The 16437-nt window shown below is 43.9% G+C and overlaps 1 protein-coding gene across 1 annotated transcript; it reads right to left on the bottom strand.

Annotated features, from left to right (window-relative positions):
- Nucleotides 1-754: 754 nt before the first annotated feature.
- On the bottom strand, nt 755-1328 carry PtA15_7A727 (uncharacterized protein; the record flags this gene model as incomplete). The annotated part of the gene is made up of 2 exons (XM_053171364.1): nt 755-865; nt 951-1328. The coding sequence occupies 2 exons, from the start codon at nt 1326-1328 to the stop codon at nt 755-757; spliced, it is 489 nt and encodes a 162-aa protein (XP_053022553.1).
- Between the last annotated feature and the right edge of the window lie 15109 nt (nt 1329-16437).

The raw sequence follows: 16437 nt of genomic DNA, 5'->3' as shown, positions 1-16437 counted from the left end.
TGTGGCCAATTCTTATTTATACAATTAGTACATGAAGGAATAGGAATAAGGGGGTACTTTGAGTGGGTGACCCCCCTTAATTTATGATGAGGAATCTAATTCTGCAATAATAATTTAATAATTATTATTATTTACTAAGTTATTGCAGTCTTTTGGCTACTTGATGTATCTCTAAGGCTGACACTTGCCCCCTCTAAAAAGGTTAAATTCTGAAATAACTAGAGGCCACGGCGGCTTCGCCGCTGCAAGGTTCAACTGTTTTTCCAGCATAATTGATAGCTCCAACACCTTACAAGCATAGTCACCATCTCGCAAAACCTTGTGAAGTACCTGTATTGTACTTTCTTGGATAGGAAGTACACCCTCCCAATGAAGCAGGACTTAATCCATTCAGACTCAAGTGGAAAGCCTGAGGCTATGAGAGCAGCTTCACAAAGTCACATTTCAACAAAAATCAAGTTTGACTTTTGGCAAACTGGATTCAATCCATGCATTGCTTTGTTCATGAACAAGTTAAGAGATGATCAGATTGTGTCAACAACAAGTGAGAGGCAGATAAAACCTCAATGAGAGCATGGCAACAGAGGACATGGTGAGTACCAGAAGCTGGGGATAATTGTGATCCCTAAATATTTTTGAACAATGATGTTTGAATTTTGCAACTGAGAACTTGAGTTTGGTGGGTACACCTACAAGTTTTGTCCTAGAAGAAGAAACAGGGGGAAGTGGTCTGACAGTGTGTCCAAGGCGCAGGTCAAGGATGGTATGGGCCTGTGTGTTTGACATGAACCCCACCTGCGAGTCCAACCAGATGTTGATGCAGCTCTTGGGCCCCATGATCTTTGCCAGCTTCAATACCATCCAACTGATCATCAGTATGCAAATAAAAAGAACCATTGGAGCTGTATGGACAAGACGTACTTGTTTAGGCTAGGAAATGCATAGTTTACCTCTTTCCGTGCACGGCGGACCTCTTGCAACCCCGCTCCAGACAAACTGCCAACAGCCAACTCCTGCCCAGCAAGACCAGTCGGATGAGCAGATGGGGCATGTTCTTCACTGACGGCATTGAGCTCTGCGCGGACGCGTTTCTTCTTAGCTACTGGGTGTTTCTCCCAGCCTTGGTCTTGACTGGGCTGAGATTCATCCAGGCCATCCTCCGTGTCTTCTTTTGTCAGGCCCGAGCCCCGCCGTTTCACACTTGTTGGCTGACTCGCTAATGTTACATTGCCCAGATCACTGCCTGACGGCTTTGGGTCTGCCACCTCGTCCTGCCGTCGCGATCCCGTAGTGGGGGCTACACCCTTTGGGGATGGGAGAGTATGCATAGGTAACAAAAACTGAGCGGGAGAAACAGTTTCAAGGATGTACAGAGGATTCAGACTTGTCTGTCTCTGCTTTCTCAATCATCACTAAGTTTATCTGGAAAGCCATTGGGTATCTTCTATCAGGGCCTTTTGATCTTTTGGGCGCGTATTAACGTGTTTGTTCTCATAAAGCTCAGCGGCATCTTTTTCATCTTCAGAGTCTTGGTTGCTGTCGGATGAATTTTTGGATGATGAGGATTGATTGAGCTGACTCATAGCACAATTGTGTATCAAAAAGCTTCCTCAACAAGTGTGGGCATCTTCCAAACTTTGATTTTTGGCGTCATTGTCAGAGTCCTGCGTTTCAGATTGACCTTTGACCCCTCTTCTGTGACAGCAATGGGTAGTTACGTTACGTTACGTTATTCACGTAATTTGGGTAACGTAACTACCCTCGTTACCCGCAGCTGCCCGTTACGTTATTTGTAACGGGGTCTTTGCATGCCTCGCGCGTAACGTAACGGGCTCTTTTTTTGAGGTCGTTACTGCGCGTTATCCACCAGATAACGCGTAACGGTCCAAAATTGGCTGTTATTGGGCGTTATATGGCGCTCCGCAGGCGCCAGTAACGTAACAAACACCAATATTTTTCTGTCACGTTCCAGCGGTACCGTAACGCACTGCCGTTACAAATAACGGTAACGATAACGGCTGAAAAATTTTTATGTTACCGTTGCGTTACCGTTATTGGCAACGTAACTACCCACCGTTGTCTGTGACCTCAAGTTGAGCAGGTTGTGCAGACGTTGAGTGACCGTTTGGGATCGGCTCAGATCCAGCTGGCAAGTATGAGGACTTTATGGGGATAGGGACCATCATCTTGTGGCGTCGATTAGGACGAGATGAAACAAACCGGTCTTGTAATGGCTTCGGGGGCTGATACAATGGACCCAACGACGATCCGCCAGAAACGGGGCACAATATGGTATTGGTCGGCTTCGTGGTTGGTGGCTGCATATCTTTCGACCCTGATTGCCTAACGCCAGCGATGAGAAAGTCAAGAAAGAGGGGAAATGGAGAAACCCAAAGAATAAAAAACTTGAATGACTGAAGAAAAGCACCTAGCTACATAAACATAAAAAAATAAATCTAATTACGTGATTGGAACTATGGGTTCCACATAGAGTGAGCAGTACGCACCATGGTTCAATGAGTACAGTTGATTCTGAGCGATCCTCTGCCCCGCTGCATTTGTTTATAAAGCTAAGACAATACTCTTCAGGGTTGGTAGAGAACTGGATTCTCCTGCGCTCACGTAGCGCCAGCAACTCGGCCCGACTTTGGCCAGGGAGTGGAGCAGGTAGCAAGTCTGTTGTTGAGGCGACCGAGTCTAGGGTTGATTTCACTTTCCAGTAGCGCACAACCAATGTGTCGACCAGGAAGGCCAGAAGATCCAAGCAGTAGCTAACGCCTCGCGGGTCAAAAATCCATCGGCAGCGTGGCGGTGGCGTTGTTGTCAAGAATACATGCAAGCGGAGTCAAGATCAAGGCTTTCAGCGATCTTGCTGGTCAATGGTGTATAAAAGGGGGGCTGCTCTTGGGTTACACTATCCCCCAGGCGTCCTCTGCCGCTGTACTTCCAGCGTGCAGTTTGTCCTTGCCCCCTCCGCTGTTGCACTTGCGCAGTTTGAGGGGCTAAACTTTTTGGCCCCCCTTTGCATAATGCCTTAACTGCGCGCGCTGGGGGTCATCCGTGTTTTGTCTTTTAAACCTGTTAGGCAGGAAGGGACAATTCACAAAAAAGAAATTGTGTTAATTTGTATTTAGAGCTTAGTGTTTGTGAATCTTGTCAAATTGTTAGTGGTCATTTTTTTTTGTTTATGTGCCCAAGTATAGGGGGAACCCTTGATCCTGAATTCTATGTTTTGATGTCTTTAATAAACTTGGATTTAATCTTTGTGTTTAGAGTTCTTGAATCTTCTTAGATATTTATCCGCATCTTTAATGTCCTTTTCTGGTAGCCATTCATCTTTGTATCTTACAAGATATAATTTATCTTTCTCTCCTCTGATCTTTTTGTCTTTCAAGATCTTATGAATTTTCTTCTCCTCTGACTCTTCAAGTGGAGGTACTTCTGGTTCAGGTATTTCCTTGCGTAAAGGGAATAATTCAGCATCTGATTCATTATAGTGTTTGAGTAAGCTTACTGGGAATGTAGGATGTTTCTTTTCTAATTCTCCATATAGTTCCACTTCTACTGCATTTGGTCCATGTAATGCTTTGACTACAAATGGGCCTACAAATGCATTCCTAAGCTTCTTAGGTCCTTTAATATTAGTAAAGTTTGTAGTTGATATTAATACTAAATCTCCTATTTTGAAGCTAGGTACTTTATGCTTTTTGTCCCATTTTTCTTTGCTGTATTCAAATGCATTATCCATGCTTTGTTGGGCGTGTTTTCTGGCTTTGTCCAGCATGTTCTTAAAGCTTTCTGCTGTGGGGTGTACTTCTACCAAGTCCTTTTTCAGGCTGTCTTGTGGTAGTCTGGGGTTCCATCCTTTCTCTAGAATAGCTGGTGTTTTCCCTGTTGATGCATGGGTTGATGTTCTGTAGGCTAGTTCTAGGGCTGGTAATAGTGTGACCCAGTCATGAGTAAATCCATCAGAGTCTTTAAACTCTAATCCATAGGCACAGAATCTCCTTAGCATGTCTTCCAAAGTTTGAATCATTCTCTCTGCTAGCCCATCTGTTTGTGGATGGTATGCTGTTGAGAAAGAGAGTTTAGTGCCAAATAGGCAGTACAGCCCTCTCCATAGATCTGATGTAAACTTGGGATCTCTGTCACTGATGATGTTTTTGAATAGTCCTGTCCATGAAATCACTTGTTGCCAAATCATTATGGCTGTGTCCATAGCTGTATCATCTTTGTGACATGGTAAGAATATAGGTGTTTTACTAAATCTGTCTACAATAACTAGACATGCATTATAGTTTTTCTTTCCTCCAGGTGGTAATCCTGTGACCCAGTTGATGTTAACTGTTTCCCATGGTCTAGTGGGTTCTTCTATTTTTATCATGTGTCCAAACCTTTTGCCTGTTGCTTTGTTTGCTCTCTGGCATCTTTCACATGTAGTGCAGTATGTTTCTACATCTTGTTGCCACGTTGGCCACCATGCTAGATTCCTTACTCTGTCTTCTGTTCTGTCTGAAGATAGGTGGCCAGATGATGTACTGTCATGGCATTCATGTAGTAGTGTATCGATCAATACTCTGTCCATTACAGTTAATACACATGTACACTGCCAGCATATTTGACTGGGATGAAGACATCCCAGTTTAACTGGGATGCACTCAACCAATTTAAAATGGGTTGATCTCATCCAATGAAATATGAACCCAAGGGGGGTACCTTGGATTTATATTTCATCAGTTGAGATCAACCAAGTTTAAATTGGTTGAGGTCATCCCAGTTTAACTGGGATACCCTCAACCTAGCCAATTATGCTGGCAGTGGTATGTTTGGATCTGTGATAGATGATTCCGTCAAATAGGTGAAATCTTCCTTCTTGGTATGATTTCTTCCATGCTGTGTCTAGTGCTGCAATCAGGTCATCATCCTTTGAATCTGTTTTGGATAATATTTGTACTAGTAATGTACAGTTCTTGTCTTTTTTGTAACTATTTCTGATTTCTTCAAAGAATTCATATTCTAGTTCAGTAATGCTAATTCCCATAATTGGTAGTTCATCTGGGTCTTCAGGCGCCCAGGCTGGATTATCTGGTGTGTTTGGTAGGGACCATCTAGAGAGTCCATCTGCATTTTTATGCAATCTCCCTTCTTTATTAATTATTGTCATGTTACCTCTGTACACTTGAATGGATATCTGCCAACTAAGCATATGTCTGTTAGAGGTTTTCATATTGATGAGTGATTTTAGTGCAATACAGTCTGTAATGACATCAAACACACTTCCATCTAGATAGTAGTGGAGTTTCTCTAGTGCCCAAACTAGGCATAGGCATTCTAGTTGACTTGCTCCATAGCGTGCCTCAGTCTTCTTAAGTTGTCTGGATATGAAACAAATGGGACCCTCTACTGGTTTATCATTGATAATTTGTAGTTGATGGAGGGCTGCTCCTAGTCCTTCCATTGAGGCATCCACATATAACACAAAAGGTTTCTTGAAATCTGGCATTAATAATAGAGGTGCTCTGGTCAGATGTTCTCTTATTTTATTAAATGCCATGTGTCTCTCTGTGGTCATTTCAAAGGCGGTGTCATTGGAAGCTATTTCATACAAGCTTCTGGCAATAGCTGCATAGCCTTCTAGGTGTTGTCTGTAGTAGCTGGCAAACCCAAGAAAGCTTTGCATTTCTTTTTTGTTTGTAGGTGCTGGTTTCTGTAACACTGCTGCTACTTTATTCTGGTCTATGCATAATGCTAGTCCTGAAACTACATGTCCTAGTGCTTTAATTTCTGCAAATCCAAATGCACATTTCTTCAGGGAGATTTTCATATTGACATGAATTATCTTTGTTAGAACTAGTTCTATTCTGCTCATGTGGTCTCCCCAAGTCTCAGAGCATATAATTATGTCATCTATGTATATAATTAGCCATCCCAGTCCAAGTTCTTCACAGAAGATGGTGTTCATCATCCTTTGGAAATGTGATGGGGCATTTTTAATTCCAAAAGGCATTCTAAGGTACTCATAAACTCCTTTATGTGTTATAATTCTCAGGTATTTTCTTGCACGTTCTGTTACTACATTCTGATGAAATCCTTTTAAAGCATCCATACTTGTAATGTATTTTGCTTTAGCTAGGTTAGTCAGAGTCTCCTGTATCCTTGATATAGGATATCTGTCTGGGACTGTGTAGGTGTTAAGTGCACAGAAATCTCCTACCATGCGTGATTTACCATTGTGGTAGGTTATAATTACTGGTGTGGTTATTTCCACTTCTTCATTATGCCCTACTTTCCTGAGGACATTGAGCCTTACTAGTTCATCCAGGTGTTTGGAAAGCTCTTCCCTTGCTCTAGGACTTGCTGGATAAGCTGGTCTCCTTAGTAAAGGTGGGTAGGGGCGCTCAATGTTTAATGTTATGTCCACTTCGTGGCCTATAACTGCCCCTAGCGGTTCTTTATCTGATGCAAATGCAGTCTTGTTCCTGTACAGCATGTTGTGTAACTGTAATAGTTGATCTACACTCAGTTTATCATTAAAATTAGCTTCTGCTAGTTGTTCTCTTCCAAATCTCTCTTTTTCTTCATCCTGTATTTCTACTTGTTCCACAGGTAAAGGCTCTTTGGATTTGAATAGGAATTTCTTCTTTTTATTGTCATTCCCAATAGTGAAGTATCTTTCTCTGCTATTGGTTATGTCAAAGCCATAGATATTTAAGTAGTCATTTCCTAGTATGAAGTGTTTACTTACTGCATCCTCTATTACAATGAATTCCACTGTCATTCTGACTGATCCTGTTGGGTGAGGGATTATTATGGGGCATTCAAATACTCCTATTGGCTTCATGGTACTACTGGCACTGTTTATTCTTACTTTTCCTAGTGGTAGAAGAGTATCTTTGTAGTCTGGGCATAATTTTCTCAAGTATGTCTCAGGTACTACTGAGCAATATGCACCACTGTCAAGTAACATTTCTGCTTCTCTACCATTAAACAGTATATGTGTAATGTTGGTTTTACCAGCTGTGTAGCCTTTCCCTCTTGTAGGTTTAGTTTTCATCAGTCTGGCTTCCTGGATATTTCCTATAGGTTGTCCAGGATGCCATGCTTGTGGTAAATTGTGCTCTGTTTCAGCTTCAGCCATTTCTATATCTATTTTGATCATATTACAAGACCCTGATGAGACTGATGACCCGTCATCATGTGTTTCTTCTGTGTCTGATTGAGTCTTCTCTTCAGCTGTTTCTTCTGCCTCTATTTCAACATTGTTAATGTTTTTCTTTGGTTGAGGGCAGTTTGGTGAAGTGTGGCCCATTTTACCACAGTTGTAGCACTTCCTATCCTTCTGATAACTCTGGTCTTTTGAAGTGGATGGTTTCTTCTCTTCTGTTTTCTCAGTTTTATCTCCTTGATATTTAGGCTTATACCTTCTGCCAATGCGTGTACGTGTAGTTATATCTTCTAATGTGTTAACAATATCTTCTGTACTTGCATTGTAGGGTAGTCTGCTTTTAATGGCATGCTCTAGATCTCCTCCGCATTTTTTGAGGATTCTCAGGTGGACTTCATTGTCTGTTAAATTGGGCCAAATGGCTTTCAATCTATCTTTCTGAGATATGACCCATTTAAGTGGATTGTCCTTTTCAATATCAAAGGTGCTCTCATCAAATTTATTTTCAATTTTGAAGAGCCATGCTGGGCTTCCCCATTTGCTATTGATTTGTTCTTTCCACCATTCCCAAGATTGTTTGCCATGGGTTGAGCGTAGGTCTGTGAACCAGCGCTTGGCACAACCTTTAAATAGACTGTTAAGTCTTCCAGTAATTGAGGAATCACTTAATTCAAAATCCTCTTGGTACAAATCAATTGTTTTGATGAAGTCCAAGTGGTCATATTCTCCTTCTCCTCTAAATGATGGCCAGTCTTTAATTCTGGGTACATCTTTAGAGTTATCTCTTGTAGTTTGGATACTAGGATTATATGATTGTTCTTTGAAGAATGGTGTTGGTGGGCCTGTGTACTCTTTTCTCAAGGGTGTTTCTTCCTCTGCCATTCTCCTGAAAGGGTTACTAGATTGATGTGGTGGTACATCTTTCATCCCTTGTCTGTGTGGTGTCTGAACTTGGGGTTGCACTTGTACATTGTTGCCAATTTTTTGTGCTATATTATCCATGCTAGCCGTGAGTTTATTTTGCATTTCATCAAATTTATTATTGATTTTTATGATTTCATCTGCCATACTATCACTGTTGTGTATGATAAGTTGTTCTAGTTTATCAGCTTTGTCCATTATTTCAAGTACTAGAGGACAAAGCGGCTTCACCGCTGCAACCCAACACGCCTCAAACCCCCCCGTCGTCCCCACCCCTCACCTTGGGCCCCTCTTAAGCAAAGTTTGCCCCCCTCTTGACGGCCACAATTGAACAACAACTGCATCCGTAATGCAACCTCAGCCCCTCGACGGACAATTCAATCCCCGTAATTTGGGGAGTCCACCGCGAGGAGAAACAGGGGTTTCAGCCCTCAGGTTAAACCAGATCATGAGCCTGACCATCCCTTGCACCAGCGACCGCAACTGTAGCTTGCCGCCAGACTCTCAACACAAATGCGGAACCTGTCAGCTCGCAGTCAACGCCGCGTGGAACGCCTTGATGAGTCATGGCAAGACAATTAATCGCAGTCCTACCAACCGCCAAGCGCCGACCAACACCCGCCAAAGGTGCGCATACACATGTTGAAGTTGAGTCTCCACATTGTCGCGTCACTCGCCTCCTCGAAACAAAATCCCTTGCGATTCAACTGAGGCCGCCGAACTCACTTCGCACGACAATGTCAAGCGTCTAGGCCCGACCCCAAAGGCACCGCTGCCAAGACCATCTGTTCACCCGCCGCGCGACGACATCGCCATGGCCCAACCAATTCAACCCACCGCAGGGCTCTCCCAGTCGTCCCAAAACACTATTATAGGTCGTCCATGGCGACAGGACTCCTTGAATACAAGGTACGTCTCGTCATCCACCACAAGGCCGGCTTGGCCCTATCAGCTCCGCGGCTTCTCCTCATTCACGGCTCGGGTCTTCCCCCTTGAGGATGATGTTAAAACCACGTGGCCACCGGTTAGGTCAAAAATTCAACACCCAACAATCCCCATACCCATCGACCTGAAGCATATACCAAACAATGAAATCAATAACACTCATATCGCCACAAAACAGGATAGATGATGAGGAGAAATTAGCGTTCGCCGGGAGCTTTAGAGCACTTACTTCTTTGAATCGAGGATGTTGTTAAGGGCCGTGTTAGTAGTCACTTTGATCTCAAAGTCTTTGCTCTTGTTGTTCATGATCCCGCCGCACGACAAGAAACTTGGGGTGGCCACATTGCCGTACTGGTTGGCCCGGATGGCTTCGGGAACAGACTGCAATATAATGTCAGCAGGGAGACTTTGTGGGAGTGGATGACAAAAACTAACCTCGCCGAGCGGCTTGAATAAGCCTGTCATGTTGGTGGGGTGGTTTGGGGTGCGGTTGAGCGACATCTTGAGGTTTTTGGAGATAACAGAGTGGAATTGAACCGGGTTGTTAGGAGTAGGGGAGGTTGATCAAGATGGCGAAGTGGATCTTAACTGGGGCGGTTGTAGGGTAGATTGAAATGGGATCTGGTCGAGTATGCCATCGGGGGGGAAGAGCTTCTTAAATACGCAGGACGATGTGAGGAATGATCATTTGGCGCAAGTGTGTTGTTAGGGGGTTGAGGGCTCCAGTTGATGCTCAGTGAGTCGTTCGCAGATGATTCGACAATAGGCTTGAACGCCTAAGCGGGGCTTGAGCGACGGGAGTCAAAGCGACCAATGCCGCGGAGGAGCGGTTTAGTTTAGGTGAGCTCAGCGGGAGGGAAGATGTGCGGGCTGAACTGGCTATGAGCTGTATTTTTGTCAAGGCAGATTAGGAAGAGCAGTTGTTGGTGCCTAGTGGGTGTTGCCGGGTGATTGAACAAAGAGTTCAGGGAACTTAACTGTAATTGAGCGAATGGTTGTTAACGCCGTGGGTGTCTTTGGGGTGGAGCCGACTTGAGGGGGAGCAGAAGACATGAAGCTTGCGGTCTGCGCTCAGGGCGAGTCGTCGTTATGTCAACGATGGTGGTGGGCGAGTTTGCCGTTACTGCACGGTGGTTGTGCTCGGGTCGAGAAAAAAAGGGTGATTCGGAGGAAAACACCTGGAGTTTGAAAGGACACGGGTCCAAAAAGGTGGAGGGCTTCAACAACTGGTGCAAAAAACCTTACATGTTAGTTGAGCGGGTGGTTATAATTAGTGGCGCGGGTGCCTTAGGGATGGGGCCAATTTGTCCGGCGAGCAGGAAATATGAAGCCCTGCGGCTGCACTTATCAGGGGTCGTGGTTGTTACGGCAAAGTCGTGGGCTGATTGGGCGCTACTAAACAAGGATTGTGCGCGAGAGGCGAGAAAAAAATCAGTATTTGTGGATGCGGCTGGGTTTTCATGAGAAACGGGTCCAAGTTGGTAGTTGAAATAGTGGCGATGAGGTTGAGGTAGGTTGACACGGGTGCATGTGGGCCATGTTGTCGGGTTGATTTGGGTGAGATGGTGTTTAAAAGGACAAACGAATGATGGTGTTTAGCGGCAGGGGATCCGGTTTCGTCCTACCCCCTCCCTGGAGCGCGCTAATCATTTGATTAGGCCCCCCTTGAGATTAAGCTTGACCGGCCCACTTTTGCTTGTTGCTGTGGCACAAGCTGGAGGGTCAATCCGAGGTGCCCTACAGGGTATTTGGGGATTATTAAAATTTTTAAGAAAACATTGCAAATGAGCATAGGCAAAAACTTAGATCTTGAAGTCCAGGTTTCTGTGATTTTAATAAACTTGGATTTTGAATGAAAGTTTTTGCAATTCAAACAGTTTCCTGTTACTTGGCTAAGGATATATTTGAGGATAAAGATAGGTGCATCTTTGGCAAAGCTTGTGTGTAGTGAAGCTCACTTATGCAATTGTAAATCCTCGTTGTCATTGGACTGGTCTCCAGTTCCTGCGGTGGGGTTAATCTTCTCTGCAGGCAGTGATAGGCGCGATTTCTACTTCCTGCCCATCTTTTTGGCGGTTGGGTTTTTGGAGTTGGAGCCTGCCGCGAGTGACTCTGCTGGGGCGTTTGGGTTGGACTCTAAACCTAGAACATCTCCGGTGAGGTTATCGATATCAGACATGATTTCAAGACTAGTTTATGTAAGCAAGTGCGTCTCAGCTTAGTTTGGTTGAGTTTAAAAAACTGTTGGTTTTAAGAGATAGTGTTTGTGTGCTTATTTCAGCGGTGCTTTGGCTTTACTAAGGGGAATTCACAGTAATGACTGTTTTCAAAAAAGGAAAGAGTTTTCCGGGGAAGTGGCGCAACAGAAATCAAACTGAAGTGGAACAGGGGAAATTCCTGTCGCCTCACTTGCTTGCCTGCCTCTTTATGAGGCTCTCTGCTTTCCCAGGAAACGGACACCAAACCTTCAGCAGAGAGATGCTCGCGGGTTGGCATTGAGTGAAAGATCATTTCACATAAACTTGAACTACAGTTACACTTGTATTGGGAAGAAATTGAACAAAGATTTAAATTTAATATTGAACTCATATCAGACCAAATTACATACAAAATTACGGCCTGGCACTCTAGAGAGTGCCACACTTTCTTCCCTGGTGGTACTTCTGGTCAAAAACAAAAAAATCACAAACTTCAAAGGGGGATGGAAGGAGTTTGTAACACCCAAATATGTCCACTAAATTTTTTGGCTTTAAGCCAATGATAATGCCGGCATTTTCATTGGCTTGAAGCCAAAGGACAGCCAGAGCTGGCCCAATCTGCAGTCGGGGCCTCGTCTCAAATGCAGCCCCCCCATGAAAATAGTCATTAGCCTAGGGGTTTGCAGCGCACTCGCCAGGTTGCAGGTTCAACTCCCACCGGTCCCATCCCCAAATTGGGGGTTAGGGGTTAGGGCAGTTTTTTTTAAAAAAAACACGGGCAAGGCAGATATATCACAGCTCCAAGCGTAACAAAGCCCGCGGCACTGCCAAGCCAAAGGTGCAAGCGGGGCTTCTGCCTAATAATGAGATTCTTGCATGAGAGAATCTCAAAAATCACCGTTGTTTTTCTTCCTCCTGGCTTATAAAATATTCAACCCACTTCCCGCACTCTACATTCTATCCCAGTGGAGCGCTAGCATCCTCTCGCCAAGGCTACATATGTAGCTTGTCTCTGAGGTTTTTTGTTTTTTTTTCTATATTTTTTTGAAAACAGTGTCTTTTGAAAATCTGGTTTGACCTTTACTGTTTTCTCTTTTGCTTCATTAAATATTAATTTGACATTTGGTGATTGGAGAACAATGCCATACCCTCTAATTAAAGGCAATGTGCGTGAAAGATTTCATATTGCAACGAGAGAAAAAAAAGGACAAGAGATCGACTGAAAAAGAAAACAAAGAGATCAACAAGCAAAAAGAAAATAAAAAGATTGACAAGCAAAAAGAAAACCTGAAGATAGGAAGTAAAGATCAAAGCTCAAAACTCAGTTGGTTGCTTCAGAATGCTACCAACAAAAAGCAAGTTGACAAAGGCTTGGTTAGCCAGTAGATGGACCCCCATGGGAGAAAGCAACTTGACACAAGCAATAGTGGACAACTGCTTGTGATGTTACCCTGAGAAAAAACCTCCAAAGCCTGTCCAAGTCGTGAATGGTGTGTTTCATCTTTTGGAGGATCCAATGAGTTGGTTCTGGGATGACTGGAGCAGTTTGTTTCTGGATGATTTTAGGGATTGGTGGTGTGTATGTGTTGTTTGTAATTTGTATGCAACAGGTTGAGAGAGAGAGAGATCAAGCAAGGAGGGTCGAAAAAAGAAGAGCGGTTGAGCAAAAAAAAGTCGGAAACGTCAAAAAAAATAGTGAATTTGAAAAAAAGAAGCACAGGAAAAACACATGGCTTTGCCAGGACCCCAGAAGGGGTCTTTCAAGCCGCCTCATGTAGGCTCCAGCCAAACTTTAAAAAAAGATACGTGTACACAAGGAGTTATTTAAATTTCTCTATTCTGCCATCACCAATTTTGCTTTTTAAACACATGTACAGCATTGATATGGGTTTAAAGGTGTCACTACACATATTTTTGTTGATGCATTGAGCCAGGGTAGCTGTAGGTAGGGGCTGTAATGTTTGGATACGTACATGAGGCGGCTTGAAAACCCCCTTCTGGGGTCCTGCTTTGCCAGTAAGCGGCAAAGCAAATCAAACTTTGTATGTTTTTTTCTGGCTTGGGGGGATGGATGCACAGTTTGGTTAAGAAAAATACAAGCTTTTGATGATACAGACAAAAGATGAACTAGTCAAAAACTGAGTTCTGCAGGTGGTGATGAACATGTCCACCACCAAAGCTTGCAGATTCTCTCAGGCCAAATGTGCTGATAATTCCTAATTCCTCTCCATGTGGGAGAGATCTCGATGCTATGCATCTCGACCAGGCCAATTGGGTGCCCCCCGGCCGCTGCGGGGAGGAGGGGCTTAGTTAAGTTCGTCACAGCTCACTCACCAGCTCACCCCTAACTTAAACACAAGTCCCCCACTTCGGCGAACTTAACACAAGTTCCAGGCTCCGTTGCGGGCTGTGCAGCATTTGGCTGGTCGCAAAGTGACCCCGACCGGAGGGAGGGACTTGCATGCTAATGCACATTCCTGGCATGAGCAGATTCTCAGGATTGGCTGGGAGCGGCCTTGTGTGCATCACCACACCTTGAATAATCAACGGATCCTTTCTAGGTTTTGCTATGTCATACATCTACATCTTCTGGATTTTTCTGTATTTTTTTTACTACAACATTGTTTTTGTAACTAGTGAATTTTTTTTATCCAAAATCAAAATTTTGAACTTTGGGTCTTGAGGCTTGTATGACAGGGCCCGAGCGCACTCACACTACAAGAATATTTATGCTTAACGGGTACATTGGTGATGGAACTACCAAGAGGCTCATATCACACAGCAAATTCTGTAAATCCGCATGCACCCCACCCCTTCCCTCCATCCAATCACTCAATCAGAATACGGACAGCTCAACCAGACCCAAGCCTGACCTAGCCGGACCTGAGCCTAAACTAGCGGGACAAGCCTGCCCACCCGCATCTGTAAACCCACCCGCCCAAAAGAAAAACAGACAAGTGAGTGGACTTCTCTTTGGCTCACCCGTGCTGTTGCCCATCCATTTGGTTTTTGTATCATTTTGTTCATTTGTTTGGGACCTGACCCAGATGATTGATTGTTTTTCACAGTCTTGCTATTCTGACTCCGCTCTGCAATATTCAGTATTCCAACAATTCAAGATGCAACCTCCCCCCGACCGAACCGCCGACCTGACAACCCAGGCATCAAAGGTTTCATACATCTGTCAGGTGATGAACTCGGTTGACATGACCCAAAAAAGTTTTTCCTTGCGTTTGTGGAGCATGACGACATTAACGTAGTCAGTGGGTGTCGTCTTTGGTCAGATGAAGGCTGGGCCTCCACAAAAATCCTTCTTGATGCAATAGGAACGATGATCTGCTCCAATGAGCCCGGGAAGACAAACTGGGGCAATTTCATACTTGGCCAAGTAAGTTTCTTCATTTGTTTTAGAACAACCTGACTTGTCAGCTCATCAAAAACTTAATTCATTTGTTGATTTGTTTCTCTAACATTTCAACTTGTTGGCTTTGAGTCATGTCGGTTATATTCTCATTCAAGGTCAGTTGGAATTTGTTCTTGAGCACTCGTCCAGATCTTCCCAACAATAACTCTTTGGTGTGGTTTTCAGATACATTTTCAAAGGGTAAGGGGTCTTCTGTGCTACCGATTGCATCTGCTGGCAACGTTGATGGGAGTGTGTCTGGCTGATTATCGCCACCGGAGGGTGGATTGATCTGAGTATCCACCATTGGAATCATGAGTCTTAGGTTGTTGGGAGTTGATCTCGGTCTTGCTTTTGATCAATATGTCAACCGAGCTGGACTCTCTAATCTATGTAAATGTAATTAATTATTGCTTACCGTTCTCTAACTCATGGTTGTTTCGTTAATTATCCTTAGTCATCAATATGATGTGATGATCTTTGTTATGATCTTTCCTCTTAATTAAATCACAGAATTTCTTCAAATTTCTTGCAATCTGTTTTCAAAAATGATGGAATGTGAATACAACAAGAAAAAAAATATGAAAAAATAACTGACATGGTAAACAGTGAGAAAAACAAAGTAGCAAAAAATTACAATGAGTAATGTGGAAGCAAGAAGAGAAAGTCTTAAAAGTGGCCTCTATATCACGCTCGAGCTTAACTAAGTCTCTCCAAGGAGGCGCGAAGCGCCTCCAAAGGAGAGGCTTACCTATAAAGTCACACCGTTGGCCCTACAGACTCGAGAATTTCTGGCAAAAAAACACCTATTTTCTTTTCAAAATGTTTTTAAAAATGTAGTTTTTAGTTTAAAAAAGATCTGAGTAGACAGACTTGTAGTCTGCAATCTCAGCTTCCATTTCACCATTTTTTACCCAACTGGCCCCCATGATTACTAGCCCACTCCTCCTGCCCTGAAGTGGTTCTGGAGTGGTGATCCAGCCGTTTTTGGGCTCAAAATTTGAAATTCCCTGAGCCCGCGCGGTCTCGAAGGGGGGGATTGGTCACATTAATCTGCCATGTAAAAAAATTTACAGGACGTTTCTTGCCAGGGGGAATGGATATGGGGGAGTTTGAAGTGGGCAAAAATAAGCTAAGAAGCTTGCCATTCCAATGGTGCAAAGGGCGCGGGATGAATCAAGAGGAAACAGGGAGGTATTGGGGAAAATGGGGGAGCGTAGGGTCCTCCCTGCCATTTGTCTCGATCCTGTAGGGCGAGACATGCTGTCAGCCTGTATGTAACTAACCGTGTCTGAGAGGGTTGTTACTATCAAGATGATGGTGTAAGATGCCAAGGATGGGCCAATGGGTTCGTGGTAAGACCTGTAAAAGGTTTCACTCTATCAGTAAGCTTGACTGAGAGGCTTGCTCAATTAAGGCGCATCCAGATCAACACAAGGTGTTAATAGGCATCCAAGGAATAACTCAACTTGGGTTTGTGGTTTTACCTATAGAAAGGTAAGGGTAATCAAGAGTTGAAGGTATTCCTGAATTGAATGATGGGTGAGAATGAAGGCACTGTTTAACTATGTATGTGTTAGACCTTGCTGTAATAATATTCTGAGGGATAAACAGTCCTGGAGGGCGTGTTTATATAGAGGGGGAATGAGCAGGAGGGAACATGAAGCGCTTGGAGGCGCTTCAGGACCAGGGGGGAACTGGAAGCGCTCAAGGGAAGCAGATCCTCAAGAGGATCAACATTGGAAATGCTCAGGGCAGTGTAATGATCAGTACTGATCCTAGATCAGTAGCTGTGCACACTAGCT

The sequence above is a fragment of the Puccinia triticina genome, chromosome 7A (assembly GCF_026914185.1).
Source record: "Puccinia triticina chromosome 7A, complete sequence".
In the NCBI taxonomy this organism is placed as follows: domain Eukaryota; kingdom Fungi; phylum Basidiomycota; class Pucciniomycetes; order Pucciniales; family Pucciniaceae; genus Puccinia; species Puccinia triticina.
The sequence above is the reverse complement of the archived record's forward strand: the minus strand, read 5'-3'. Positions and strand labels throughout refer to the sequence as shown.